The following is a 23,896-nucleotide window of genomic DNA, read 5'->3' on the forward strand; positions in this document are numbered from 1 at the left end:
GGAGAGGGCCGTTCCTCTGACCTGGGGCCGGGCTCCCGCGTATCCCTTCCCCTCCCGCCGTTCAGCGACCTCCTCTCCCGCGCCGGGCAAGCCCATCCGCCCTCCCCTCCTAACCGCAGGCCCCTTCTCCACCCTCACCCTGCCCTCCAGGTCTTTCATTCCGGAAGAGCAGGGCGGGGGTCGTTCCCCGCAGTTACTGCTGCAGGCGGCTTTGGCGCACATGCACTACCTCCCCGAGGAGCCCGGCCCTGCCGGCAGGGCCAGCGCTTACCGGCAGATGGCGCGGCTGTTGCAGTACCGGGCGGTGAGGGTCCGGCCCGAAGGGGGGCTGCGGGGATACCCGACCCCAGGCGCCCGGGAGAAGGCTTGGGACAAACGGGGGCTCGGCTTGGGGCTGGTCATCCCGGGGGCCCGCAAGTGATGGGCTTAGAGGTTTGCGGCACCCGCGAACGTCCCTGGGGACCTTGAGGTCCTGGTGGCGAGCGCGGGCGGGGGGGGGGGGGGCTTCAAGAACCCCTTCTCCGCCTCTCCTTGCCTCCCCAGGTCTCCCTCCTGGAGGAGCTCCTGTCTCCCCTCCTCACTCCGCTGTTTCTGCTTTTCTGGTTCTGCCCGCGTTCCCTGGAGATCATTGACTTTTTTCATCACTTCACTGTGGATGTGGCTGGCGTTGGGGACATCTGTTCCTTTGCCCTCATGGATGTGAAGCGCCATGGCCACCCTCAGGTTAGAGCCTGTCCCTGGCTTTGCGGGTTTTGTGCTTGGGTAGGGCTTTACTTGCCTCGCTCAAAGCAGAGCTGACTTCCACCCCAAGCTCCATTGCTTGCCACCTATGACCCTGAACCAATCACTTCACTTCCCCACAGTTTAGAGTCCTTATCTGTCAGATGAGGACACTAACTGTAGCCAAAGCGCAGCTGTGAGGATTACAGAAGATGGTGTGTGTAGAGCCCTAACAGATCCCAGCACATTGTAACTCCAGCAAGTGGGAGGAAAGACTGCCAGAGAGGCGGAGATCTGAGCTGGTCAGAAGTTGGAGGAAGGCGGTCAGGCCAGCCCTGGGCTCCCGTGTGCACAACTTGGCAAAACATTAAGCCCCCGCCCTGCCCTAGTGCTGGCTCGAGACCCGGGTCCTGCTTTGCTGCTGTATTTTTGGGTGATCTTGAGCAAGTCCCCATCACAGCCTCTGTGCTTTGACCTGGAAAACCGGGCCAGGGTTCTGTCCTGCCTACCCCCACAAGGTTCCCACTAAAGCTGCAAAAGCAGTGCCTACAGCATCTGAACGACTGTTCCCATTCGCAGTGGCTCTCAGCAGGACAGACAGAGGCCTCCCAGTCTCAGCGCGCAGAGGATGGAAAGACTGAGCTCTCCTTGATGAGGTTCTCCCTGGTACATCCACAATGGCGCCCCCCAGGGCACAGCTCCAAGTTCCTGGGGCAACTTCGGGGCAGGGTACAACAAGATGCAGCGGCCTGGGGTGCCACCTCTGTTCGTAGCCCCCCCACTCCTGGGGTGCTCAGCGATTCTTCCTCACCTCTGGTAAGTTGCAGCCTGGCCTGCTCTTCTCCCCCGCCCCCCATCCTCCTGTCCTTCTCACTGTTCCTATTGACCTGCTCCCTGGTCCAGCTTGTTCTCAGGCCTTTCCTGGACCTCCTCCCTCCCCTTCTGTCCTCTCTCCTGACACCATCTTCTCTTGTTCCCAGCCCGAGGCCTTCTTGGCCAACCTCTTGGCGCAGCCCCTCCTGCCCCCACGGGACCTGAGCCCCACAGCCCCCTGCCCAGCTGCTGCCACAGCCAGCCTCCTGGCCTCCATTTCCCGCCTTGCCCAGGACCCCAGGTGAGGGGTGGAGGGGCTGAGAGGCAGGGCAGCAGGATTAAGGGGACTGGTCCTCTGGAAGGAATATACAGGAGCCCTGGTGGTCCCCGGGAAGGGGAGATGAGTCTGGTCCTCTCTGTGGGGTGCAAGGGGGAGGGGCACATCTTTGGTGTACTGTGCTCTCCGTTCCAGCTGTGTGTCTCCAGGGGGCACTGGGGGCCAGAAGCTGGCCCAGCTTCCAGAGCTTGCTTCTGCTGAGATGAGTCTTCATGCCATTTACCTGCACCAGGTGAGCAGAGGGATGCCAGAAAGAGAAATGTGGGGAGAAAGTAGCTGAATGAAATGGAGGCGGGAGGGGCATAGAGTATAAGGAAATACTCCACAGGAACTGGAAGAGGAGGTCCGAAAAGCCTTGGCACCCAGTCCAGGGACTGGGTTTTACATTGTGGGGCATGAGGGAGCCCATCATTCCTCTTTTTTCCATTCAGCTCCATCAACAGCAACAGCAGGAACTGTGGGGCGAGGCTTCAGCCTCTTCCCTGTCCAGACCCTGGTCCAGCCCCTCCCAGACACTCTCACCAGATGAGGAGAAGCCATCCTGGTCAAGTGATGGTGAGGTGGTCAGGGCATACGGGGTACAGACCCTGGGTGGAGAGTGGGCATCACTGCACTGGCCAGCTGATGGCTTTTCTCACCAGGTTCCAGTCCTGCCTCCAGCCCCAGACAGCAGTGGAGAACCCAGAGGACTGAGAATTTGCTCCCTGGAAGGTTTCAGGAGACCACAGACACCCAGAAGGAGCCTGGCCAGGCCCCTGGCACTGACTGAGAGGGCTCCTCAGGGTCAGTAATGTCTAACGGAAGCGGGTAGGGGGAAGCTGAAGAATGAATAGAAAATTGGATGGAGCCAGACCTGGAGGGATGAGGGCAGTGGTGGGAATTCAGGGTGATGGGGAGGTCATCTTTGGAAACTAAACCCCTGGAATGCTTGCCAAGAGTCTTCTCCTCCTCCAGGTTTCCTGGCTTCTCCAGCTATAGGAGATCAGACAAGGTGGAGTGGAAGGACATGACGCCGAGCCCTCTTTAGAGACCCCCACAGACTGGAGGCTAAGGACCCTTTAGTTGGGCAGGACTTGGGGAAGGTCAGTGATGAGCTCACCCCAGAGAGCACAGAAAGGGTAGGAGAGGCGATGCCAAAAGATCTGGAAACAAGTCTTAGAGATGATCCCCATCTGGAAGGCTAAGGGGACACCACCCCAACCAGCTGTTCTTGCTGTTGATTGCCAGGGAAGCAATCCCCAGGTGTCCTCAGGGCAGAGGACAGGGCCAAGGCAGAGGTCTAGCTATATGTAAGGGAAACAATGAGGGACGGGACCTGAATGGCAGTGGGCTTTTCAAGCTGGCCTGACCTTTAGGGTCCCATGGGACTTGTGGAAGGGGGCCATGGGAACTTGTAAGTGGAAAGACTACAGAGGGCTGATGTTTTTGGAGTTTGGCAGTGCTGTGACGTCTGAGGAAGTGGGTGTGGCTCCTCATCCTGTCTGAAACACGCAGTAGAAGTTGCTCATGGCTGTGTTGCACATCACCGTGACCTTAGTCTCTGGCATTCCCACTCCTGACAGCTGAGGGATGTACCTGCTTCTCAATCAAGAGCGAGGAAGCAACACAGAACTGTCTGTGCTTGGCTGGAAACCACATTTCTAGAGCACTGGGTCAGAGTGGAGTATGTAGGGTAGGACTCCCTTCAGAATTACCATGACCAAAAAAAAAAAAAAAAAAGAATTACCATGACCATCATCTGCACGAATTAAAAGACAAAGCTTGTTGTTCTGTAGTTTTAATCGATGGGGCTGGGTTAGGCATCTTAGTAGCTCTCATAACATCTGGTCCAGTCTCTTATGGTGAATCTTCAATAATAAATACTTGGAACGATTTAGAGATTAGGTTTCGAGATAAGACACTGCTGAGAGGTAAAGGGAATCTAAAATTCACCTAAGGAACACAAAAGGGGTGACAGTAGGCCCTGGAATACCCCTGCTCCAGGGGGCGTCGGGACCTGGGGCGAGGAAGGACATTTCACTCATTCCTGGGAAGAAGGCGACTTAGGGCAGACTCTGGACAGAGACGGGAAGGCACCTCGGGAGGGGACAAGTGGCTGGTAACGCCCGCAGGAGAGGGGCAGAGCCAGAGTGGACTGACGGCCCCTCTCTTGGAACTGGGATGGAAAACGAGCGCTCTCAGGGGCCGGCGGTGTCTGGGCCGGGCGGGTCCAACGCCCAGGGCACCGCGCCCCGCAGATGCCGCTCCTGCAAGGAGAAGCTCTGGGTGCGTATGCGGCTTGTCACCTCCTGGGTGCGCAGTGTGAGCCCGAAAATGTCCTCGTGATAGCGTTGCTGATCCTGCGGGGAAAGCGTGCCGCGGATCAGAGCGGGCGGGCCCCGCAGGCGAGTGGGCCCCGCCCCCGCACGGCCCCGCCCCTCGCACCCGCAGCACGCCGATGACGTCGCCGGCCTCGTCCAGCTCCATGTCGCCCTCCGTCGCCAGGATTCGCTGCACCGTCTGCAGGACGCTGGTTGCCATGGTGACGTCGCCGCACACAAACATGTGGCCCCGCTCGAGGCACAGCACGCGGTGCACCTCAGCAGCCAGCTCCGTCCGCAGGATGTCCTGCACGTACGTCTGAGGGAAGCCGGGGTTAGGGGCGTGCCCTAGGCGTTGGCGGGGGCGGGGGGGCTCTCAGGGGGAGAGTCCGGCCCTGCGTGCGAACAGTTCTCCCGCTGGGCGGCGCCCCCCGTGCTCGGTGTTGGGGTGGAGAGAGGAGGAGCCAGACGCGGGGCGGGGCTAGGGTGAAGGTGAGGGAGACCGCGCCCCGACGCGGGAGGGGCTGCCTGGGTGCCGCGGGGTGGGACCTGAGGGGCGGGGCGGGGGTGCGCCCTGCACCGGGCTGGGCTGGACGTGGGCCTACGCGCCCCTCTGGAGCGCCCCGCGGCCCTTCCCGGGAGCCCGGTTTCAGGTTACTCCCGCGCCCTCAGGGTGTCTCACCTTAGGGCTGTCGGGCTCCCGCGAGAAGGCGGTGAGGACGCGCCCAAAAACTCCGCGCTGCTGGGCATCCTGCACCTCGTCGCGGTAAAGGTGGTCGAGCTGGGAGCATCGGCAGCCGAACACCAGAGTCATGGGGGCGGGCTGCAGCCCTGCAAGCAGCACTGCGGCTTGGAAGAGCCCCCTCCCCGGGCCGCAGCCATAGCCACATCTCCCTCTGGCTAACCTCGCCTGGCTGGCCGCCCATGACTTTAGAGCGGGAACCACTCTCGGCGGTCTAGCCTCCAGGAGAGTGCACGATGCTCTCCCAGAGACCTTGCCTGACCCCGATTTACAGAGAAGACGCTCATAGAAAAGCAGCTTGCAAGAGGTGGTGGCTCCTCTGGTGGAATGACCAGTGGTGACTTGCTCGAGAAACGTGGGGCTTCTGACTTAGAATTCCAGGCCCTTGGCACCGTCTAACAGGGAAGTTCCAGGACTCCCAGCAAGCCCGGTCCCTGCTTCAACCCCATAGTCTTCCACACCCTCAGCTTCCACACTATCTGCCTTCCTTCAGTCACAGCCCTTCTTTTGACTTACCAGCTGCCTTGCACACTCCATGTCCAACCCCAACGTCCTGTAGCTTCCTTGGGCACTCGTCCCTGGGCATATCTGTCTTAGCCCCATCCTCTCCAGACTTCCAGTTCCCCTTGACCCCCTCCCTTATCCTTAATCTAGTCCAACAGCTACTTTGGATCTGGCCCCAGGAAGCCAAACCAAAGGGGCCCTGCCTTTCAGTTGGTCTAATAAGCTTCTTTTCACCTCTGTGGACCTCTTTCCTGCCTGCTTTCTGTCTTCTAGCCCCATTCCATTTCCCGTAGATTGTGTGACTCCCCCCTGCCTTCCAGTCATTCCCTTGGTCCCCAGTCTCACCTTTGCTGTCAATGTCGTGCAGCCGCTCCTGCCAGAAACCCCGAAAGGGGGCAATACCCGTACCAGGACCCACTAAGATGCAAGGCAGACTGGGATCAGGTGGCAGCCGGAAGGAGGGAGCCCTGGTGGAGAAACGCTCAGTCAGGGCCCTGTGCTTTCCCAGCTCCCACGCTCTTACCAAGTCTGACTGAGGGGTGGGGGGAGAACTCAACTACCGCTGGTCAGTGGGCTGTCAGGTGTTCACCATACAGTCTAGCTCAGAGTGGGCATGGTGTGTTTATTAAAAGAACTCTACTTGCAGGCAGAAACTCTGTGGACCTGTGTTTCTGGAGGTTGGGTCAAAAGAAATATAACTTGATTTGAAGTAAAGAATGTTCTATCTCAGTTGAGGGGATTTATAAAATACAGGAAGGGGAAGGACAGCTTTGGTCCATAATGAGTTCATTGAATGTTTATTTTAAATCCTAGCCTTAATATTGGGTATTTGGTTTGTATTCAGTAGATTGGTACAGTTTGTGATTTAGCCTCCCAGATGGGTTTGGGTTACTGGACCTAACTGGTGCCCATCCTGGGAACTCTTTGAAGTCCACCCTGAGGCTTTGAGTCCTGGCTGCTGGATGGGGCCAGGCTTCTGAACACAGCATGAGGGAAGGGTATCCTATGATTTTTTCCTTTGTTTGAGTCCTCAGTGATACTGTGGTAACCTAACTAGTTCTCCCTGGACTAAGTGGGGACTTGTCCTTGGGCAGGGCACAGTTCCCAAGTGCCGTGCCTCTGAGTATCAGATTGACTCCAAGGCTGTAGCAAGGCACATAGTATACCTAAAAGCAGCAGGGCCTGCTGGTCGAATCCTAGCCCTGTCTCTGGGAGTGGAAGCTTGGGACAGGACCCGAAGTCCAATTAATGTAATGCCCAAAGCTTAGTCAAAGTTCTAAAGTAGCTTAATCAGATATGCCATTCTTGATACGTGTTAAGTGCCCCCCCCCCCGCCCCGCTCATACCCCTCACCAAAGCTTTCACCCTCACCCTGTGCAGCCACCTGCCTATTCTTCCATCTGTCCCTGGTCATCCGTGTGGCACTTTGCCCACCCCTGCTTGGACACACACTCTCTATGCCACCTCCATCCCCTGAAGTACTCACCCCCTGATGAAGCAGGGTACAGGATCTCCGGCCTTAAGTTGGCTTAGCCATGTGGAGCAGACTCCATAATGAAGGGGGCCCAGTCCATCTGGGGGTTGGGGACAAGAGGGTGCCAGTGAGGGGCCTGAACCAGGGTCACTGTCTGGCCCTGACCCTGGCCCTCCATGACCTCACCCTGTGTCCTGTATGCCAGCACAGCTACTGTGAGGTGGATCTCTCCTGGGTGGGCACTGGGTGCTGAGCTGACCGAGTAGTACCGGGGCTGGAGCAGAGGCAGCTGGGTGAGGAGCAGGGGGGCGGGCAGTGCCACCGATGGGAACTGTTCCAGTACCTCCAGCAGTGTGGGGCAGCGGAACCACTTCCATTCCTCATAGCGCCGGGGGTCCTGGCGGAAGCAGGGTGCAATGGGCTCCCAACCCTGCCTGCTGACCTTCCTCCTGAGCCGAGCCTCCTAGGGCTTCTCCCTCTTCAGACATGAATTAGTGACTCCAGAGCTGGGTCTTAAACCCCAGGATGTGCTAGCCAGAGAAACCCCCCCTGACCTCCCCCCCAACCCCCGGCTCATCTTACCTCGAGCTCCTGCTGCCTGCTGTGGCTGCCCTGCACCTGGCTGAGGCTCTCGAGCCCCCACTGCCCACTGGGGCTGCCCTGAACTTAGCTGAGGCTCTCAAGCCCTCACTGCCCCTGGGGCTGCCCTATACCTGTCTGAGGTTCTTTAGCTCCTGCTGCCCACTAGGACGGACGGCCCCCGCACCTGGCTGAGGCTCTCAAGCTCCTGCTGTTCACTGGACTCTTCAGCCAGGGTGCTGAGCAGTCGAAGGAGTTGAGGGCTGGGCGGGGAAGTGATGTCCAGGAAGAAGGTGAGAGCCTGGCGCAGTGTGCATGGGGGCAGGCGAGGGTCCCGAACCCAGCTGGGGGGTGGGCCACCTGGTGATGGTGTACAGGGGAGATCTGAGGAAGGGGCCAGAGGGAACTGCATTGTCTGAGGTGGTTATTGCTTGGGGGATGGATACATCAGGACTGACCACACTTTGTGTTTTATTGGAGACCTTGCCCTTAAACAGTGGTGGTGGATGTGTTGTGTGTGTTTGGGGGCTTCTGGTTGGTTTGGGTTGGTCTGGGCTCTGCTTCTCCCCCACCCAACTTTTTTTAACCCCAGGCACTGGTGGGGCAGGAGGTAGACCAGATGCGAGCTATAGAGCAGGCTAGGCTGTCAGGAGGAGACTTTGGGAGGAGCCCAGAAGGAGGGGGCAGCCTTTTAGGGAATGGGGGTAGGTACTGAGGAAGGAGCCACACTCTGTGGAACATCCAGCAACAAGGCCAGCTCAAAGGGAGGGAGCACAGCCGGCTCTGAGCACAGGCATTACGGCTGTGAGTGGAGGTGGCAGCCCTCTTACCAGGTCCTCAACTCAGGGGGACCCTGAGGCCAGGGGGAATGGAGTAGGCTGTCATTAGTGCCCCAGATCTCCGCCTTACCGGGGCTGCCCTTCTCCAGCTGCTCCACTGCCACTGGCTCTCCTGGTGGCGGTGGATCCTCCACCCGGCTCAGCAGCGCCTCCACAAGGCCAGGCCGGTTGGGCGGGCAGATGCCAATGTGGTCCCCTGGCTGGTACTGCAGCGCCTCCTGGCTTCCAGTGTCCAGGCGCACCAGGATTGTGGCCCGGCTGGGGGTGAGAAGTTGGGGCAGTTAGAGGAGGGTAAGGAGGGTGTGGGAAGGAGGGTGCTGAAACAGGGGGAAGGAGAGGCTAGGACAGATGTGTGTTGCGGGGAAGGGGTCCTCCTCACGTGGACTTGCTGCTTTGCAGGTTTTCCACTGCGAGGACAGTAGCCTGGACCATCTTCCTCCTGTGCACATGGATCAGTCCTGCGGGGGAGACTGAGACTGAGCCAGAAACCCGGCCCGGCTCCTGACAGTTAGCCCTGGGACTCTGGGAGCCCAGAGGGCTAGCTGGGTCAGGGGGAGGCCAGAGCCTCACCTGGCAGCAGCTGGAGGCCCTCAGCCTGGGCGCTCAGCCGGTACCTCTGGCGTTTCCAGGTCCGTTTGGGGCTGAATATGTCCCGGGCGGCAGCCTTGGCATCCTCTCCCACGCAGAAGGTCTCACAGGAGGCCTGAGGGGCAAGGTAGTGAGGGCCCACTGGCGAGGGCTAGAGCAGTGAAGAGCCCAAGGAGGCTGAGGCAGGAGGTTGATCTGGGCTGTGGGGTCCCCAGTTGCCACCTTCCATTCCTGGGACTGTGGGAGCTCAGGGGCCTGGGAGTGGGAGGCACCCTTCTAAGGCTGAGCCTGTGGTCTCGGCAGCCCTTGTGGCTGAGGCAGACGATGCCTGTTCTTCAGCCCATTTTGTGGCTTGGCCACTGCACTAGCTATCACTTTGTGCATATTGACTTGTGTCACACCCCCTGGTTCCTTAATCTGGTGAGTGTTGTTTTTTGAGGGGGCACAGTGCCAGGCACACAGTAGCACTCAGTGAATGCGGCTATGTGTTCAGAGCTGCATTCAAATTCTGACTCCTGTACTTATATTGCACGTGCCTCACTTACCCATCTTTCTGCCTCATTGGGTTCCAGTGAGGATGAAATGAGATGCTTTATGTAAAACCCTACAATGCTGATTCAGGAGGCTGTGGGAGGGGTTTCTGGCTGCTGTCCTTCCTGCATGGCTCACTTGGGCTAGAGGGCCCCCTGGGGCAGGACCCCTGGGAGAGTGAGGATCTGTTTCTGCTCCCATAGGAGTCCTGCAACCTGCTTGTCCATCCCGGGCTTAAATTCCAGGGCTCATCCAGGATTGGTTGCTCCCTCTTCTCCCAAGCGATATCACCAGCCCTGTTAATCTTTCTTTTGTGTGTGTAAGTAAAGTCTTATATCTCTTCCTTCCTTCCTTGGCCCCCTCCCTTCCTTCCTACCCCTACTGCTACCACCCCAGTTAGTTCAGCGTCTTCCTGCTTCTAGTTGGAGGCTCCTCTCATTGACCCTGTGTCTTTAAAGCAGTATCTCAAAAACTTCACATTGTGCCCCTTTCTTTTCCTGTCCCACTCCTAACTTCCAGTCACTTCCTTTCATCTTGGATTCTTTTGTTGTGTTTCCCATTCCCTTTCTCCTCCCAATCTGAGCCTATCTATTTGTCCAGCTTGACTTTCTCCACCCCAACAAATCCTCCACCTGTGCCAGCACCCGTCCAGCCCCCCACTCCCTGCATGTCCTCCTCCTTCTCCATCAGTCCAGACCTGCTAATAAGCTCAAGCCTGGGACCCCTGGATGAACCAGCACTGCCCTGAAAGAATGTCAGGACTGGAAGAGGCATGATCCTTGCTCACCTCCAGGCATAATCCCTAGGCCAGGCAGAGCTGCCTCTGGAGGAAGCCCAGGCTGAGAGAGTCACAGCCCTGGGACCCACACCCCTCCTTGCACTTCCCTGAGCCAGGACACCATCTGTCCAGGCGTCACCCTGGGCCTATGTGGCTACTGACTTCCTGTAGGTTCTGTGCTGGCTTCAGCTGCAGCCCTCACCTCTGTCCAGCTTTCTTTTTTCTTTTCTTTTCTTTTCTTTTCTTTTCTTTTCTTTTCTTTTCTTTTCTTTTCTTTTCTTTTCTTTTCTTTTCTTTCTTTCTTTCTTTCTTTCTTTCTTTCTTTCTTTCTTTCTTTCTTGACTTTATTTATTCATTCATAGAGACACAGAGAGAGAGAGAGAGAGAGAGAGGCAGAGACACGGGCAGAGAGAGAAGCAGGCACCATGCAGAGAGCCTGATGTGGGACTCGATCCAGGGTCTCCAGGATCACATCCTGGGCTGCAGGTGGCGCTAACCGGGGCTAACCTGCGCCACCAGGGCTGCCCATCTGTCCAGCTTTCTCCTGGGCCTATCCACCCCCCTCTATCCTGCCTGCCCTGCATGCTCTCCTTCTATGCGTCCACTCTGGTGCCCTGTCTGTGTCTGACCAAAACTCTGTGGGCTGGGGCCCTGTCTGCTCTCTTCTGCCTGGGCCAGTCCCCTCCCATGTTGTTAGGGCTCTATTATCCACTGCTCAGGACTGAGCCATGAGGGCTGGCTGCACAGTGGCGAAATGAGGACAGATTTTGGAAGGAACAGGAAGGGATCAGAGAACCAAACAGAATGAGGACAGCAAGACCTCCAGCCTCATTATTGTGCGTCTCAAGGGGGAGGGATGCAGTCAGGAGGGAGCTAGAATTGGGGTGGGAGGGGAAGCCTGGGTCACATGTTGGAACAGGCCTAGGGGCTCACCTGGAAGGCGGCCTGGGCCCAGCCTCGGAAGGCCTCCTCCTGGCCACACAGCTCATCTCCTTGGCCCAGCTGCAGCAGCCGCTCCCCACCCAGCTCTTCCAGCCGTGTGTCCACCGCACGAGCAAAGGCACAAAAGTGGGGGTATGCCCGGGAGCCCAGCCCGAACACACAGAACCTGGGGTTCAGGGAGCTGTCACTAGAGCCCCAACCTATCCCAGCCCCACGGATGCCCAGGCAGCTTGCCCTCACTCCCTTGCCTCCCTTCACTGCAGATCCCCACACCTGAGGGTACCCAGTGCCCCAGCACTGTCTGTGTTACTGGACTCCTTTCTCTTCCGCCTCCAGGAGGACACCAGTGGGTCTGAGCAGGAGACACTGTTGAAGCGGATTTTGTAACTCCTGGCAAGAGAAGACAAAGACAGTGCTGTTTCAGAGAACTGGGGTCATGACGCAAGCCCAGCCACAGCCTGGGGACAGTTTCGGTGTCTCCACATCTGGGATAGGAAAGACTCTGCCCTTGAGCTTAGCTTTGTCTCCCAGAGATCTCTGTGCCTTCAGGCCCTGCTTTGCCTCCCCTCCCCTCTCAAAAGGGGACCTCAGGACCAGCCAGCCCTCAGTCCTGGGGACTGCGAGTGGCCAGGTCCCAAGGAAGGAGGGCATCCCAAGCTGTGATGGGGGTCCATCCGGCTTGTTGGAGACGTGCAGGGACAACATTTCAGCCCTCCATTCCTCAGTGTCTCCAAACACCTCACTGTCTTCCCTCTCACCTCCCCCCAGGCTCCCACCACCACTCACTTGTGCTGTTCTGGCCGAGGGGAGCTGTTGTAGGGACCCGACATCTCCATCAGGGCTGCCGCAAAACTCTAGAGGGGAGGTGTTAGTATCATGGTTAGTTTTGTTTTAGTTCTTTTTTTTTTTTTTTTTAAGATTTTGTTATTTATTCATGAGAGACACAGAGAGAGAGAGGCAGAGACAGAAGCAGGCTCCCCACAAGGAGCCTGATGTGGGATGCAATCCTGGATCCCAGGATCATGCCCTGAGCCGAAGGCAGACACTCAACCGCTGAGCCACCTGGGTGTCCCAGTTTTGTTTTATTTCAAACCACACAAATTTAAAACTGTGCTGGGCTGATCCTTATTTTTTGTAAGTTCTAATTCTGATTTGTTTTGAAAAATTTAAAACTGATATTGGCTTTTCAAAAACATTGCAGAACTATAAAGTAATAAAAGTGAAAATCTACCCTTACCTCCCCTCCAGTCCTAGCCCCCAAGGCATGTGCCCTATTGACAGGAGTTTAACCTCGTAGCTCTGTTTTGTTGTAGTTGCATATGTATTTGTATTTATAGTTTTGTTTTGTTTTTTAGTTTTTTCAAAAAGTAAAAATGGGGCCACATACACATACTTACCCACCACACCTGCTTTTTCTCCACAACCTATCATGGACCTCCTTCCAGGTCAACACACCAAGACTGACCTCATTCTTTGAGTGACTGTATAGTGTTCCCACATTTGCATGGACCACAGGCAGGAGACTTCCGTCTGACTCAGGACATCTGGGCTATCTGTGACCAATGCCCAAATGCTTGTATCTATACACACCCACCTCCTCTTTTGTGTTTTTTAGGGTAGTCTTTCCAAGGGGAGTTGCTGAGTCAGGATTTAAAGGCTGAATAAGGTGGGTGGTCAGACCGGCCTGCAATGCAGCAATCCCTGCAATGCAGCAACCGGTAGAGGAGTATTCTTTGCTCACTCCTTCCAACACTGGATGTGGCCAGTCCTTAATGCTTCAGCCAACTTGATGGAGGTGGAAAACAGTCCTCAGTCTCCCTACATTGCCTCCATTGCTAGTAGCACCAGCATCTTCTAGGAGGCTGAGCTGCATCATGTGCTGGCATGAAAATAGCTAAGAGCTACGTGGAACACCTTCGCATAGCAAAACCCCAAACGCAGCAAGCCTGGAACACCTCAGTGTTAGCTGTAGGTGCATTTGGGTGGTGGGTCTTTAGGTTCACCATTAGTGTGTACTACTTATTTTATTTTTTGAACCTTTCATTGAAGCATAATACATTCAGAAAAGCCCATGTATCATAAACGTACAGTTTTTTCTAGATTTCACCAGCTGAGCATGCTTGTGCCATCAGCATCCTCTCAGGAAACATCGCTAGAATCCTAGAATTCACCTTTGGACCCCTCCCAGTTACCACCCCCCACCTCCCCACCCCCAGTGATGGTGACTTCTTTCCTGATTCAAACACCACAGATTCCTTTTGCCTATTACTGAGCTTAATACAAAGTGAGCCCTACGGTCCAATTCTGTTGTTTGGGCTTCTTTCCCTCTATGTTATGTTTTCAGATTCATCTATGTCCTGTGATTGTGATCCTTTCAGCCTCATCGCTGTATAGAATTTGAATAGACCACAATGTATTTATCCAGTTGGCTGTGGGTAGTTCTCGCAATTGTTTCCAGTCTGGGGCTATTATGGCCAATGCTGCTGTAAACATTCTTGTTCATGGTCTTTAGCGAATATACCCCATTTCTGTGGGTCACATTTCTAGGTTTGCTCTAGTGTCAAAAACGGAGGTGAAGTTTACAGACGTTGAAATGCACAGAACTTAGAGGTGCAGTTCAATCCATTTGGCTGTTGGGCAGTTTTTTGTTTTTTTGTTTTTTTTTAAGTTAAACATACATCTACCCGATGACCCAGCAGTTCTACTCCCAGGTATTTATTTAAGAGAAATGAAAACATGAGCCCACAAAAGCCTTGCCCAAGAATGTTCATAACAGCTTTATTCAAAATAGCCAAACCCTGGAAACAGCCCAAGCACCCGTCAGCAGGAGAACAGAGAAACACACGGTGCGTTCACAAGGTGAACGCTGCTCGGCAGTAGAAAGGAGTTAGGTACTGAATCACTACTCACAGTGAGATGAGCCTCAGAAGCGGGCCGAGGCCTTACTGTGTGCTCCCCTCTCTATGATACCCTGGAGCACGCAAAACTAACCTGGCTGACAGAAGTCAGAAGGCTGGTGGCCTTACATAGGGATGGACAGGGAAGGAGCTGGCTGGGGGCACAAGGGGACTATGTAGGTGGTGGGTCACGGGGGTGTAAATACCACTTTTACACCAAAAAGTACGTGGCTCTATTATTCTTTACAAAGCAGATCAGAATGAGGGCTGACATGGCAGCATGGCTGGGGGGCAGCTGGCATCAGAATTCTGCTTTGGGATCCTGGAGGAGGTACCTAGTGCTCAGGAGGCACTTATCACCTAGAAGCTGAAACAGCCAAGGACACTAGGAATGAACATAGCCAGGGCAGCCAGGGACAGAGAAGCTGGAAAGACCGTGGCTAATAATAAAGGGCTCAGTGGTGGTGCTCTCGTTTGTGTCTTTAAAGATTTGTGCAGAAAGTGAAGTTGCCTAATCTCTGTTGACATCTGAGAGGTGCTCTTTCTTAAGGAACGAAGGAAAGAAAGTCAAAATTGAGTAGTAAGTGGAGTGTTGCTGTTTTTCTAACCTGTCAGTGCTTGAGAGCAGTCTGACCTCGTGGGCCAACCAACAAGTGCCTTCCACATATTAAACACTTGCACGGGTAATAGAAATGATCTGGGGACATGCTGAAGCAGGTGTGTGTGTTGGGGTGCTGGAGTATGGCTTGTGCAGGCTCTCGGGTTCCAGTGGATTGTCCACACTCGCATTTTGGGGGACTCTCAAGGCTCCACTCGCCACTGCAGGGATGGGGTCCCTGCCCAGCCACCCCATTTTGAGTCTCCCCTCATTTCCAGGGGCTTCTTTCCTACTAGGTCTCACCTCTCCATTCTCTGGGGGATCACCATTCCCAAATGTGCTGGTCACCACCAACACCAGCGTCTCATGCTCAAGGGACACCACGTCATACTCATCCATGCACAGGACCTGTGGATGAGGAGAAGACTGATGTCCCAGGGACTTGGCCCCTACTGCTCTAGCACATCTACTCAGTCCTGCCTGGCAGGGCACAACTCAGACCCTGACTCAGGCCCAGAATCAATCCCTGAATCCATTTGGATGCTGGGCTTCCTTCTGGGCTCTGACTTGTGACCCTCTTCTGTCCTCCAGGGCACCTCTGAAGATACAGATGGGCCCTCTCCCCCTTCCCAGGTCCCCAGCCCTCTGGACTTAGCCCTACCCGGGGGTCGAAAGCCTTCCGGAAGAGTCTCCCCAGCTGCTGTGCATAGCTCTGGGCCCGGCCAGTCTCGGAGCCATAGAGGATTGTCGCCTTCACTCGCTTTGCCATCACAGTGCCCATGAGTGAGGCAGAGATCTTCACCGCACTGCAGGCAAGGGCAAGGTGAGGGGTGGTCCCAGGCATACAGAGCCACAGCCTCCCCAGGTGCATGGTCCAAGTAAGGTCTTGGGACACAGAGTGGTGGGTGTGGGTGTGGGGTGGACCTTCCTGTTGTTAGAACTGGTCCCCTATGTGTGGGCAGCAACCCTAGGGGCAGCACTTCTAGGGCACCTACTTGGCCACTTCCTTAAAGGTTTTCTTCCTGGTGACGCCGGCACCCTTGGATGCACTCCCCTTCCACGGGTCTGTCTGCAGGGCAGTGATGGGGGAGTGGAGGAGGAGGAGATAAGTCAAACAACAGTTTGGAGGCCCCTGGGTGCTGCTTAGTTAGAGCTGGCCACGGTGGGTAAGAGCCAGCGAGTAGGCACCTGATAGCGGAAGGCCGGGGACAGGACATAGTTGACCATCTCCTGATGGAAAACAGGGGTGAGGCTGCCAGAGATGGGGGGCACGATCCAGGCCCAGTCAGCAGGGCAACCCCCCCTGGCCTTCTGCTCGTTCTCCAGGTGCTTCATGAAGGAGGCTGTGGCAGCATGGTGGTCCACGATGGTCACTTTGGCCAGCTGGGATTGGGGAGGCAGGGGCTTAGACAGCCTACAGACTCACACTGCTGTTACCCTAATTACCACTGTGCCCTGGGTCTCCCCAAACTGAACACATGCTGTGTTCCCCACGGTGCTGTCACCACTGGCTGCAGCACGCATGGTGTGCCCAAAGTTTAGCAGTAGCAACTCCAGGCTCCTGAAGCAAAACATCCTAAACTCCAGCCAAGTTCTCAGCAGGCACTAGTTTCCTCAAATGACAATGCCCAGAAGGCCTTCAGCCCTGGTGTTAATGTTTCCAGAATCCAGCGGGTCCCACAGACTGCAATACCCACTATACCCTGGGGGCCTGCATTCCCAAGCATGCCTTCATCAGCAGGGCTCCCAACACACTGCACCCCCATATTTCAGCACTTGGAATAGTATGTGCTGTGTCCCCAGAACTGCAGGCCCAGTGTGCCCCACGGACCACGATACTACTGCCAGCTGTCTCCAACTCCCGCCCCCATTTCTAAGTGCTCTGGTCCTTTCCTTCCTGGCCAGCCTGGGCCTATGTACCTGGTAACTGTGCAGCACAGCCAAGTTGATTTCCACTGCTGCCTTGTCTTTCCACAGGGATGAGGTGGTCCTGGTATCCAAGTCCATGCAGACAGCCACATCCTGGGAGCAGGGGTACATGGCATTGTAGGGACAAGGTTGTGGGGGAGTGGATGGAGAGCAGCTTTGTCTGAAACTCATGAGTAGAAGGAGTGAGGGTGGGTAGGTGGACACAGCGAGGCCTGACTGCTTAGTTTGGAGCTGGTTCAGGTTCTCAGCTGCAAAGGCACCCCTGAGCCAGTTACTTCTCTGCCCTGGATCTTAACTTCCCATCTCTAAAATGACATTGTTTTTGCAACATCTGCCTTGAGGATCTGATGAAAGCCTTAGAACTATAGATCCCAGAAGAAATAACTGCACGTACACTTATTTGCCCCAAATTTGCATTTAGGAGGAGCCCTCCAAATTTCTAGGAGGTTGCTGAGTGTGGGGACCTATTTGTGAATCAAAGGCTCCAGCCTAGAGGGACGCATCCCCTTCCCTACCCACTGGTCCTCACCTCCAGGATGTTGTATCGATGAGGGTCACACAGGTTCCGCGTGCCAATCTCAGTGCTCATGTACCAGCCGCTGAAGGGGGCCGCAGGGAACTCCAGCCCCCCAATTTCCAGCAGCATGTTGCTCACCGCTGGGAGGGCATACCAGCGCAGGCCCAGGGCCGCAAACCACTCCAGCCTGGGGGTGGCCGGGCGTGGGATCAGGCTGCCTGTGGAGCCTGCCTGGCCACCCCTGGGCAGCCCCTCCTCCACCTGACCCAATCCCTCTCATGCTCACGTGGGGTGCTCCAGGGGCACCTCGAGAACCAGCTCGGGGGGCAGAGCAAAGAGTTCTGGGGGTTCATCTGGGGCCTGGAGCAGTAGGGGCAGCACATCAAAGCGGCCGTTTCCTGGAGTCCAGCCATGCTGGATGCAGAGCTGTGGGGAGCAGGGCCAGAGGTGGGTCTGAGGGGCCCAACCTCCTGTCCTCCTCAGGGACTCCCTTCATTGGCCTCTCCCTCCTTCATCTCAGAGTCCCCCCTCCCTGCTTCACCAACCACTCTGACTGGACCCTCATGCCACATCCCAGAGCCCTCATTGGCTAGGCTCCACCGTCCCTGCCCCTCTGTGCCCACCTCAGTGATCTCCACGTTGGCTGGGTCCCCCCGCACAGAGCCATCCTGCTGCCTGTAGCCCGCATAGCGCACCAGCTGGCTGTTCCAAATTCGGAAGTCTCCGCGGCCTGAGGCACGCTGGGGGAACACTGTGATGGCCGAGCTGACATGGGGACGACAGCTGTCAGAGCCCCGCCTTCACTGCCACCTAGGGAAGGGGTGCCATCTGGCACAGTGTAGGGGGCACTCACCGGAGGTTGCCCCGGTTGGTGGCATACTTGATGTGGTTGCAGATGTAGGTGAACATCTCCTGGGCAGAGCTGCAATCCCGGGCATCAAACACCTGAGCCAGCCAAGGCAGGGGGATGGGGTGAGGGGAGACACAGAGATCTTGAGTATCAGTTCTAGGAGAAGGTAAAGAGGCAGGGGAGGGTGTAGCCACCTTGTCTGCACCCTCCAAAGGCTGCCAGTGTCACTCGTCATGGTTCTTTTTCCTTCAGGGAGCCTACCTGATCATCAGCACCCACACTGACTGCTTCCTGCCCTGCACCACACACATCTGGTCTGTCCCTTATCTCCTTGCTGGGACATCTCCCCATCCCTGCAGGAGCGGACTCAATACCTGATACAGAGGAGGGACCCAGTCACTGCCAAACTGATGATTGGGGAAAGGCACCGAGTGACTGGAAGGCTACCTAGGGGTGTGGGTGGTGAGCTCCCCATTACCCACGGTGCTCAAGCAAAAGCAGGTGACCCCAGCCAGTCATCAAACTCTCCTTGAGCACACTGGTGTTGGGAAGGTGTTGGCTGCATTAGGTGGCTGTCCAGGGAGTCCTGACATTCTCAGGCTAGGAGAAACCATCTTGACTTGGCTCTATGGGGGCACCAGCAGGGAGCTGGGAGGTGCCTTTCCTGCTCATGTTAGTGACAGAAGCAGGGGGGTGGCAGTGGCTGGTCTGGGGCCAAGGGAGGAATGTAGCAGTGAGTGGGATCCAATATAGAAGCTCTGATGGGTTCAATGTTGAGCTAGAGCTTTGAACAATTTCAAGGGGATGCAAGTGTCAGACAGGATCGTTCTTTTATTGGAGACTTCTTTGGGATTTACTGAGCATGTGGCTTTATTCCAAATTCTTTGGTGGCCAGTTATAGCTAAGGAGGCCAAGGCCATGGATTAAGTTCCCAGTGGGTCAGCTTGCTTCTCTTGCTTCTCTTAGGCTCTTCAGTGGTGGGAATGTGAAGGAGGGTGTGAGGCCAAGGTGCTGGAGGACTGGGCTGGACAAGTGAGGCCCACATGGAAGAAGCAGCCAGGGCCCTTTTCTAGAAGAATGCTTCTGTTGTTCTGACAATACCCCCCCACCCCCACCCCGAACCACTGCCTGGCTGTCCTTTCTGACTCCTATGTTTGGGTGTTTCTCTCCACAGTCAGCCAAGGCATTGCTGCGGGGCTTAACAACCAGGGTTGGCTACTGGACTGAGGGCCCCCAGGGGTACCAATCTCTAAGGGAATGGGCAAGGATCTCCCCGCTGCTTAGTACCCCCCAGCGAAGCCTCAGGAGTTACCCTCACTCTCCCTGTCCCTTTTCTGTCCCCCAGTCCCCATCTGGAGTGCTTGCTAGCCAGCCACACCTGCAGCTTCCCCCACTGGATCCGGCCCACGCAGCGAGGAGCGTTTCGCCAGGCCTGCTTGGCCCCGAACACCAGCTCGCTTTCCCGAAGCTGATAGGTGCCTGTGGCTGCTACCTCAGCTTCCACCTCTTGAAGCCTCTGCTCATGGGCCTGGGAGCCACTCCTGTTGTGGAGAGGGGAGCAGAAGAAAGTCAAATCGGAGGGGTGGGGGAGAGGTTCCCTGACTTTGCGTGGGTACTGGGGAGATGCTGGTAGGTGCTGGTGTCAGGGCAGCGGATGGGAACCTTCCTAGGGAAGGTAATCATTTCAAGGGCTGGCCAGGACCAGCCCAAGTCAAAGGACAAGGGTGGGCTTTCGGTCTCAAGGCACAGCCTCACCTCTTGATGGAGCTGTAGTACTGGTTGATGAAGTCCCTGGCCTGGCTCAGCAGCTGCTCAGGGGGTGCAGGGTCCTGGGAGGGCCGGCTCTGTAGTTTCCGTGGAAATACCAGAGAGCCCAGACAGCGTCTCGGGGTGCAGGGCCCATCCTGGGTTGGGGTGGAGGACAGAGGCAGAGCGAGCAGGAGCACAAAGGTCAAGACCAGGTCAGGGTGTAGAGGAAGGATGGGAGGGGGCTCAGAGGGCAGGTGAGTCTGGGCAGGTGTGGGATCAGGGCTGGGGCTGAGACTGGAAACGGTGAAGTTGGGCTGGGTTGTGGCAGGATTTGGGGCAAGGTCTGGAGGTCAGGAGTCACCAGAGTCCCCTGGCTCTTCCCTGTTGGCTCTCTACAAGTTCAGGAGCGGCCTGGCCTTAGCCACCCTGACCCTGACATGGGATGGGGAGGGCTCATGGCCTTACCTGCTGTGACTGGGCACTCAAGGTGTCATAGGTGATGCTCCCCACCTCCCAGTTCTTCACACGAGGGAACTTGGGCCCATCTGGAGGCCGGGTGAGTGGGGGGCTGCTAGAACCCAGGGTAGAGGTTAAGGGGGAGGTGTGCCCCCAGAGACCCCTCCAACAACATGAGTAAGCCCAGTGATTTCTGGCTTGCCTGCCACATGCTTCCTCATATTTCCTCTGTCAGCCCTCACAGCTACCTTAGGAGGTAGACAGTATTTGCACACTCCTGTACAGATGAGGGACTCAAGGCTCAGAAAAGTTAGGAATCCTGCCAGAGGCCTCATGGGCAGAACCAGTCCCTTCAAAACCCAGGCCCCCGCCTGTTTCTTGTGTCTCCAGGCCCTGGGCTGCACAGAGAGCCACACTGAGCTCCTGAGCCTCTGACTGAGGCTGGGTCCCCATCCCTGCTTGGGGCCCATGTCACCTCTTCTGTACATGGGGTGTCCCAGCCCCCGGAGTTGTGATGAACCCAGCTTTGAGGGGGATGGAGCCCATGGCTGAGCTGAGGGAAGCCGCAGCAGGGATTCCTCAGCCCTGATTTCCCTCCCTGCTTGCTTCCACCCCTCCTGACAGTAACCATCGTGTGAAGGGAAGCCTCGGAGGCCTTATCACTTCCTCCCAGAGGCTGAGGCCTGTGGCGGGGAGGAAGGGAGGGACTCGGGGCCTCGGGGCGCCTGTGCAGAGCCTTCCCTACAGGGCTGCCTCCAGCCCCCACCACCCTGCCTGGCCTGGCAACCCCCCCCCCTCCCGCAATCCCCTCTCCGCCTCCAGCTGCCCTGTCTCTCTGGCGGCTGAGGATGCCAGGTTAGTTTTGGGGTTGATGGCCACTAGGAGGTTTGCTCTGTCTTTTCAGCCTCTTACACCAAGGACCTGAGTCTCCTGGACCAGCTGTCTCCCCTTTCTGAGACGATCTTCTCTCTCTCCTGCAACTACCTCTTTAGCCCCTTCTGTGAAATGATCATCAGGGTTTGTTGAAGGCTTGCAGGAGCTAGAAACTTACAACAATCCCATGGAATGATTAGTGTTATATCCTTATCTTATGTAAATGAAGGCTCAGAGAGGTTAAGCGACTTGCTCAAAGCCAAATAGCTCACGGCAGCAGAGCAGCATTCAGACTGGTAAACCAGCACCCTTACCTCCCGCTTCCACCTGCTCCCTGCTGGCCCATCCCAGCCTCTTATCTGAGCCTTCCTGATTGTCCTGTTCTGTCCATTCAGGTAGCTCTCTTGTGTGGGCGACCTGGCCCTCCAGCCTGAGGCTCAGGGCTTGCCACCCTCCCTTAGCCCGCTGTTTCTGGCCGCCAGGGCCCTTACCTGTGGTCTGGTGCTGGTGGGGGCGAGGGTGGGGGCGCCAGGGCCGGTGCCCGGCTGGGCTCTGAGGTCGGGGAGGCAGGGCCCTGCTTGCCACATAGCCCCAGGCCCAGGCCCAGCCCCAGGCCACAAGGGGGCCCGGGCTCCTGGCCCACACTCTTCAAGTTGCCCATGTTCAGCCTCGCCCCAGTTCTGGCACTCTGAGTGAGTGGAGCCCAGGCCTTTTCCTTAGGAAGGGGAGAGGGTGGTGGGAGGGGGTTCTCTAGTGCTGGCCCTTGCCCCGCCCCTGCCCCATACACAATGGGACAGGAACAAGGCAGGCTGGGAGGCTCTAAAGCCTCGGCTCCATGCCCGCCCAGAGGGTGGGGGGCCGGACGCCTGGGTTCCGCTCTGAGGACTAAGACTGATAAGTGGGAAGCCAGGTGTTCTTGGAGGCCTGGAGGAGGAGCACCAGAGCAGGGGTGTGTGTGTGTGGGGGGGGGGGCGGTTGGAGGTAGGGGGTAGGGATGGAGTTGGCCACGTGGACAATCCGAGTCAGAGAGGTCCTTGTGTGATGTCTGGCCAGAGTGGAGGACTTCCACGGTGCCCTTGTTGGCCTTGCTCTGAGGGGTTGGGTGGGAGGTGAACACTGTGTCAGTGTCAGGGAATGATTCCCAGACTCCTAGTGACCACAGGTACCTCGTGGGTCCCTCCAGGTGCTCTCCTTCACCACTCTGTCGACAGCTAAGTGTTTTTGTACCCCCACCATTGAGTGCTTTGGAGCTCTCGGGAATACAGGTCCAGCAAGGATGCAGTGACCCTTTGTCCTTGAATCTGGCATTAGGGTACCCTTCCCCTCCCAGCCCCAATTTCCTGGAACCCCCGCCCCCCATGACTCAAGTGGGGGGACACAAAAGAGCAGGAAGCTGCCATCCAGGGCCTCCACACCCACCCTGTCATCCAGTGACGCATGCTTCCCTGGGGGTGGTAGGTCTGCAGATAGACCCAGCAGTCAGTGCTGAGCAGGGACTGCCCACTGGGAAGATGTTGGGGCTGTATTAAAGTGTGGAGATAGGGAAACTACAATTCCCAGAGTGCAGATGGTGCATACCAGCACTCTTCAGGTCCCTCAGGCAGTTGTGCAAGCTGGGGTTTGTAGTTCTAAGCCATTGTGGTGGGGGGTGGCAGAGAAAGGCTATGAGCTGGGTATTTGGGTCTACAGGGGTCTGATCCTCATGGATTTCAGACCACAGAGACTAAGAGAAATTGCAAGAAAGAAAGGAAGTTAAGAGACTGGAATAGGCAGAGACTGGGAGAGGCAGACAGGCAGACAAACAAATACGTAGATTTGTGTTGGCTGGACTCCTTTGAACAGCGGTGGAGGATTAGATTGAGGTGCGCCTGGGTGGGGGTCAGGCCGGCGGATCAGTTGGAAGGAACAGGCTGTGCTGTGAGCTCCTGGGTCATACCAAGAAGGTAGGGTCTGCTAGTTTGGAGGGAGGAGGGCGAGGGGACCCTGTAAACACAAAGAGGACTGAACTGCTGGATACCTGGAGAGCTTTGCTGCCCCTCTCTCACAAAGGGGCAGCTGGGGGCAGAAGCACAAGGCCTGTGGTCAATCCAGACCTGCCCCTAGGGCCCCACAGCCCGAGACTCCACCATGCTCAGCCCCCTTTCCTAGCAAGACAGGAGATGGATCCAGGCCCTTACCTTTCAGACATTTTCACCAGACCACATTTCTGGTGCTCATTCAGCCACCATCTAAATGCACATGACGGAGAAGGACTCCTTTTCCTACATTCCAGGTAATGGAGCAGTGGCTAGCCTTCATCAGATGCTGAAGCCCTTGTGAGTACTTGCTTTCACCATTTACCAAAGCCACTCCCTGTGGTCTCCTGACCTTGGGGCCTCCCCTCCCATCTATGCCTTACACTGCTGCCAGAGTCATCTCAAAAGCAGGGCTTACCTCTTGCCTTGGCCCTTCCTGAAACCTTTGACCCAAGGCCAAAGCCCAGCAACACACCAGCCCAGCCCCCATGTACACTGCTCACACCTTCTGTTATGGACAAAGGAGCTTCCTCATGGATATCCAGACAATTTTCAGGCCTTGCCTATGTTGTCCCTCCACCTCACCTTTGCCCTCTGACTAAAGAAAATCTTTCTTCCTTTTCCTTCTGGCTCAGCAGGTAACCTGCCCAGGTTTCCCGTGGAGAACCTGCAGCGGGAAGTCCAAATGCCTGCCTTCAGAATCTGCCCAGTGTTCAATCCAAGGCCACATGCTTGCCTGGAGGCTTTAGTCACTGAGCCTTGGGAGGTACGTGGGCTTATTGTTTCTGCCCAGCTGGCACTCCTCTGTGGACAGTCTTTATGCAGAGCCCCTGGTGCCCTGGCAGAGAGCTTCTCAGAGCTCACT

The 23,896-nt window shown here is 56.5% G+C and overlaps 2 protein-coding genes across 10 annotated transcripts in view; one reads left to right on the forward strand and one right to left on the reverse strand.

Moving 5' to 3' along the window:
- ATG9B (autophagy related 9B) overlaps positions 1–13,567 on the forward strand; it is a 23,478-nt gene extending 9,911 nt beyond the window's left edge. For all 4 annotated transcript variants that reach the window (XM_077849679.1, XM_077849677.1, XM_077849678.1 and 1 more), the window contains 10 exons: positions 151–304; positions 544–723; positions 1,300–1,536; positions 1,701–1,834; positions 2,006–2,102; positions 2,302–2,425; positions 2,512–2,653; positions 2,825–4,483; positions 9,631–9,746; positions 11,484–13,567. In XM_077849679.1, coding sequence (XP_077705805.1) covers positions 151–304; positions 544–723; positions 1,300–1,536; positions 1,701–1,834; positions 2,006–2,102; positions 2,302–2,425; positions 2,512–2,639 — 1,054 coding nt within the window. In that variant the 3' untranslated portion in view covers positions 2,640–2,653; positions 2,825–4,483; positions 9,631–9,746; positions 11,484–13,567. The remainder of the gene's footprint in view (positions 1–150; positions 305–543; positions 724–1,299; positions 1,537–1,700; positions 1,835–2,005; positions 2,103–2,301; positions 2,426–2,511; positions 2,654–2,824; positions 4,484–9,630; positions 9,747–11,483) is intronic.
- Positions 3,632–21,791, reverse strand: NOS3 (nitric oxide synthase 3). Of its 6 annotated transcripts, XM_077849669.1 has the most exons (27): positions 21,508–21,621; positions 21,128–21,182; positions 20,153–20,255; positions 19,694–19,842; positions 19,317–19,479; positions 17,942–18,033; positions 17,712–17,853; positions 17,375–17,514; positions 17,101–17,275; positions 16,563–16,664; positions 15,831–16,025; positions 15,638–15,711; positions 15,304–15,448; positions 14,946–15,050; positions 11,934–12,001; positions 11,421–11,537; positions 11,139–11,313; positions 8,879–9,011; positions 8,688–8,766; positions 8,379–8,566; positions 7,657–7,853; positions 7,077–7,287; positions 6,903–6,990; positions 5,762–5,883; positions 4,853–5,001; positions 4,295–4,489; positions 3,632–4,209 (listed from the first exon to the last, which is right to left on the reverse strand). In XM_077849669.1, the coding sequence occupies exons 2-27, from the start codon at positions 21,154–21,156 to the stop codon at positions 4,048–4,050; spliced, it is 3,498 nt and encodes a 1,165-aa protein (XP_077705795.1). In that variant the 5' UTR covers positions 21,157–21,182; positions 21,508–21,621; the 3' UTR covers positions 3,632–4,047. The 6 variants fall into 6 exon arrangements, with proteins under 6 accessions (XP_077705795.1, XP_077705792.1, XP_077705791.1 ...); XM_077849666.1 differs by lacking the exon at positions 21,128–21,182 and having other exon boundaries at positions 21,508–21,791; XM_077849665.1 differs by lacking the exon at positions 21,128–21,182 and having other exon boundaries at positions 20,153–20,258; positions 21,508–21,791.
- Positions 21,792–23,896: the final 2,105 nt, after the last annotated feature.

This window comes from Canis aureus, chromosome 15 (assembly GCF_053574225.1).
Source record: "Canis aureus isolate CA01 chromosome 15, VMU_Caureus_v.1.0, whole genome shotgun sequence".
Classification (NCBI taxonomy): domain Eukaryota; kingdom Metazoa; phylum Chordata; class Mammalia; order Carnivora; family Canidae; genus Canis; species Canis aureus.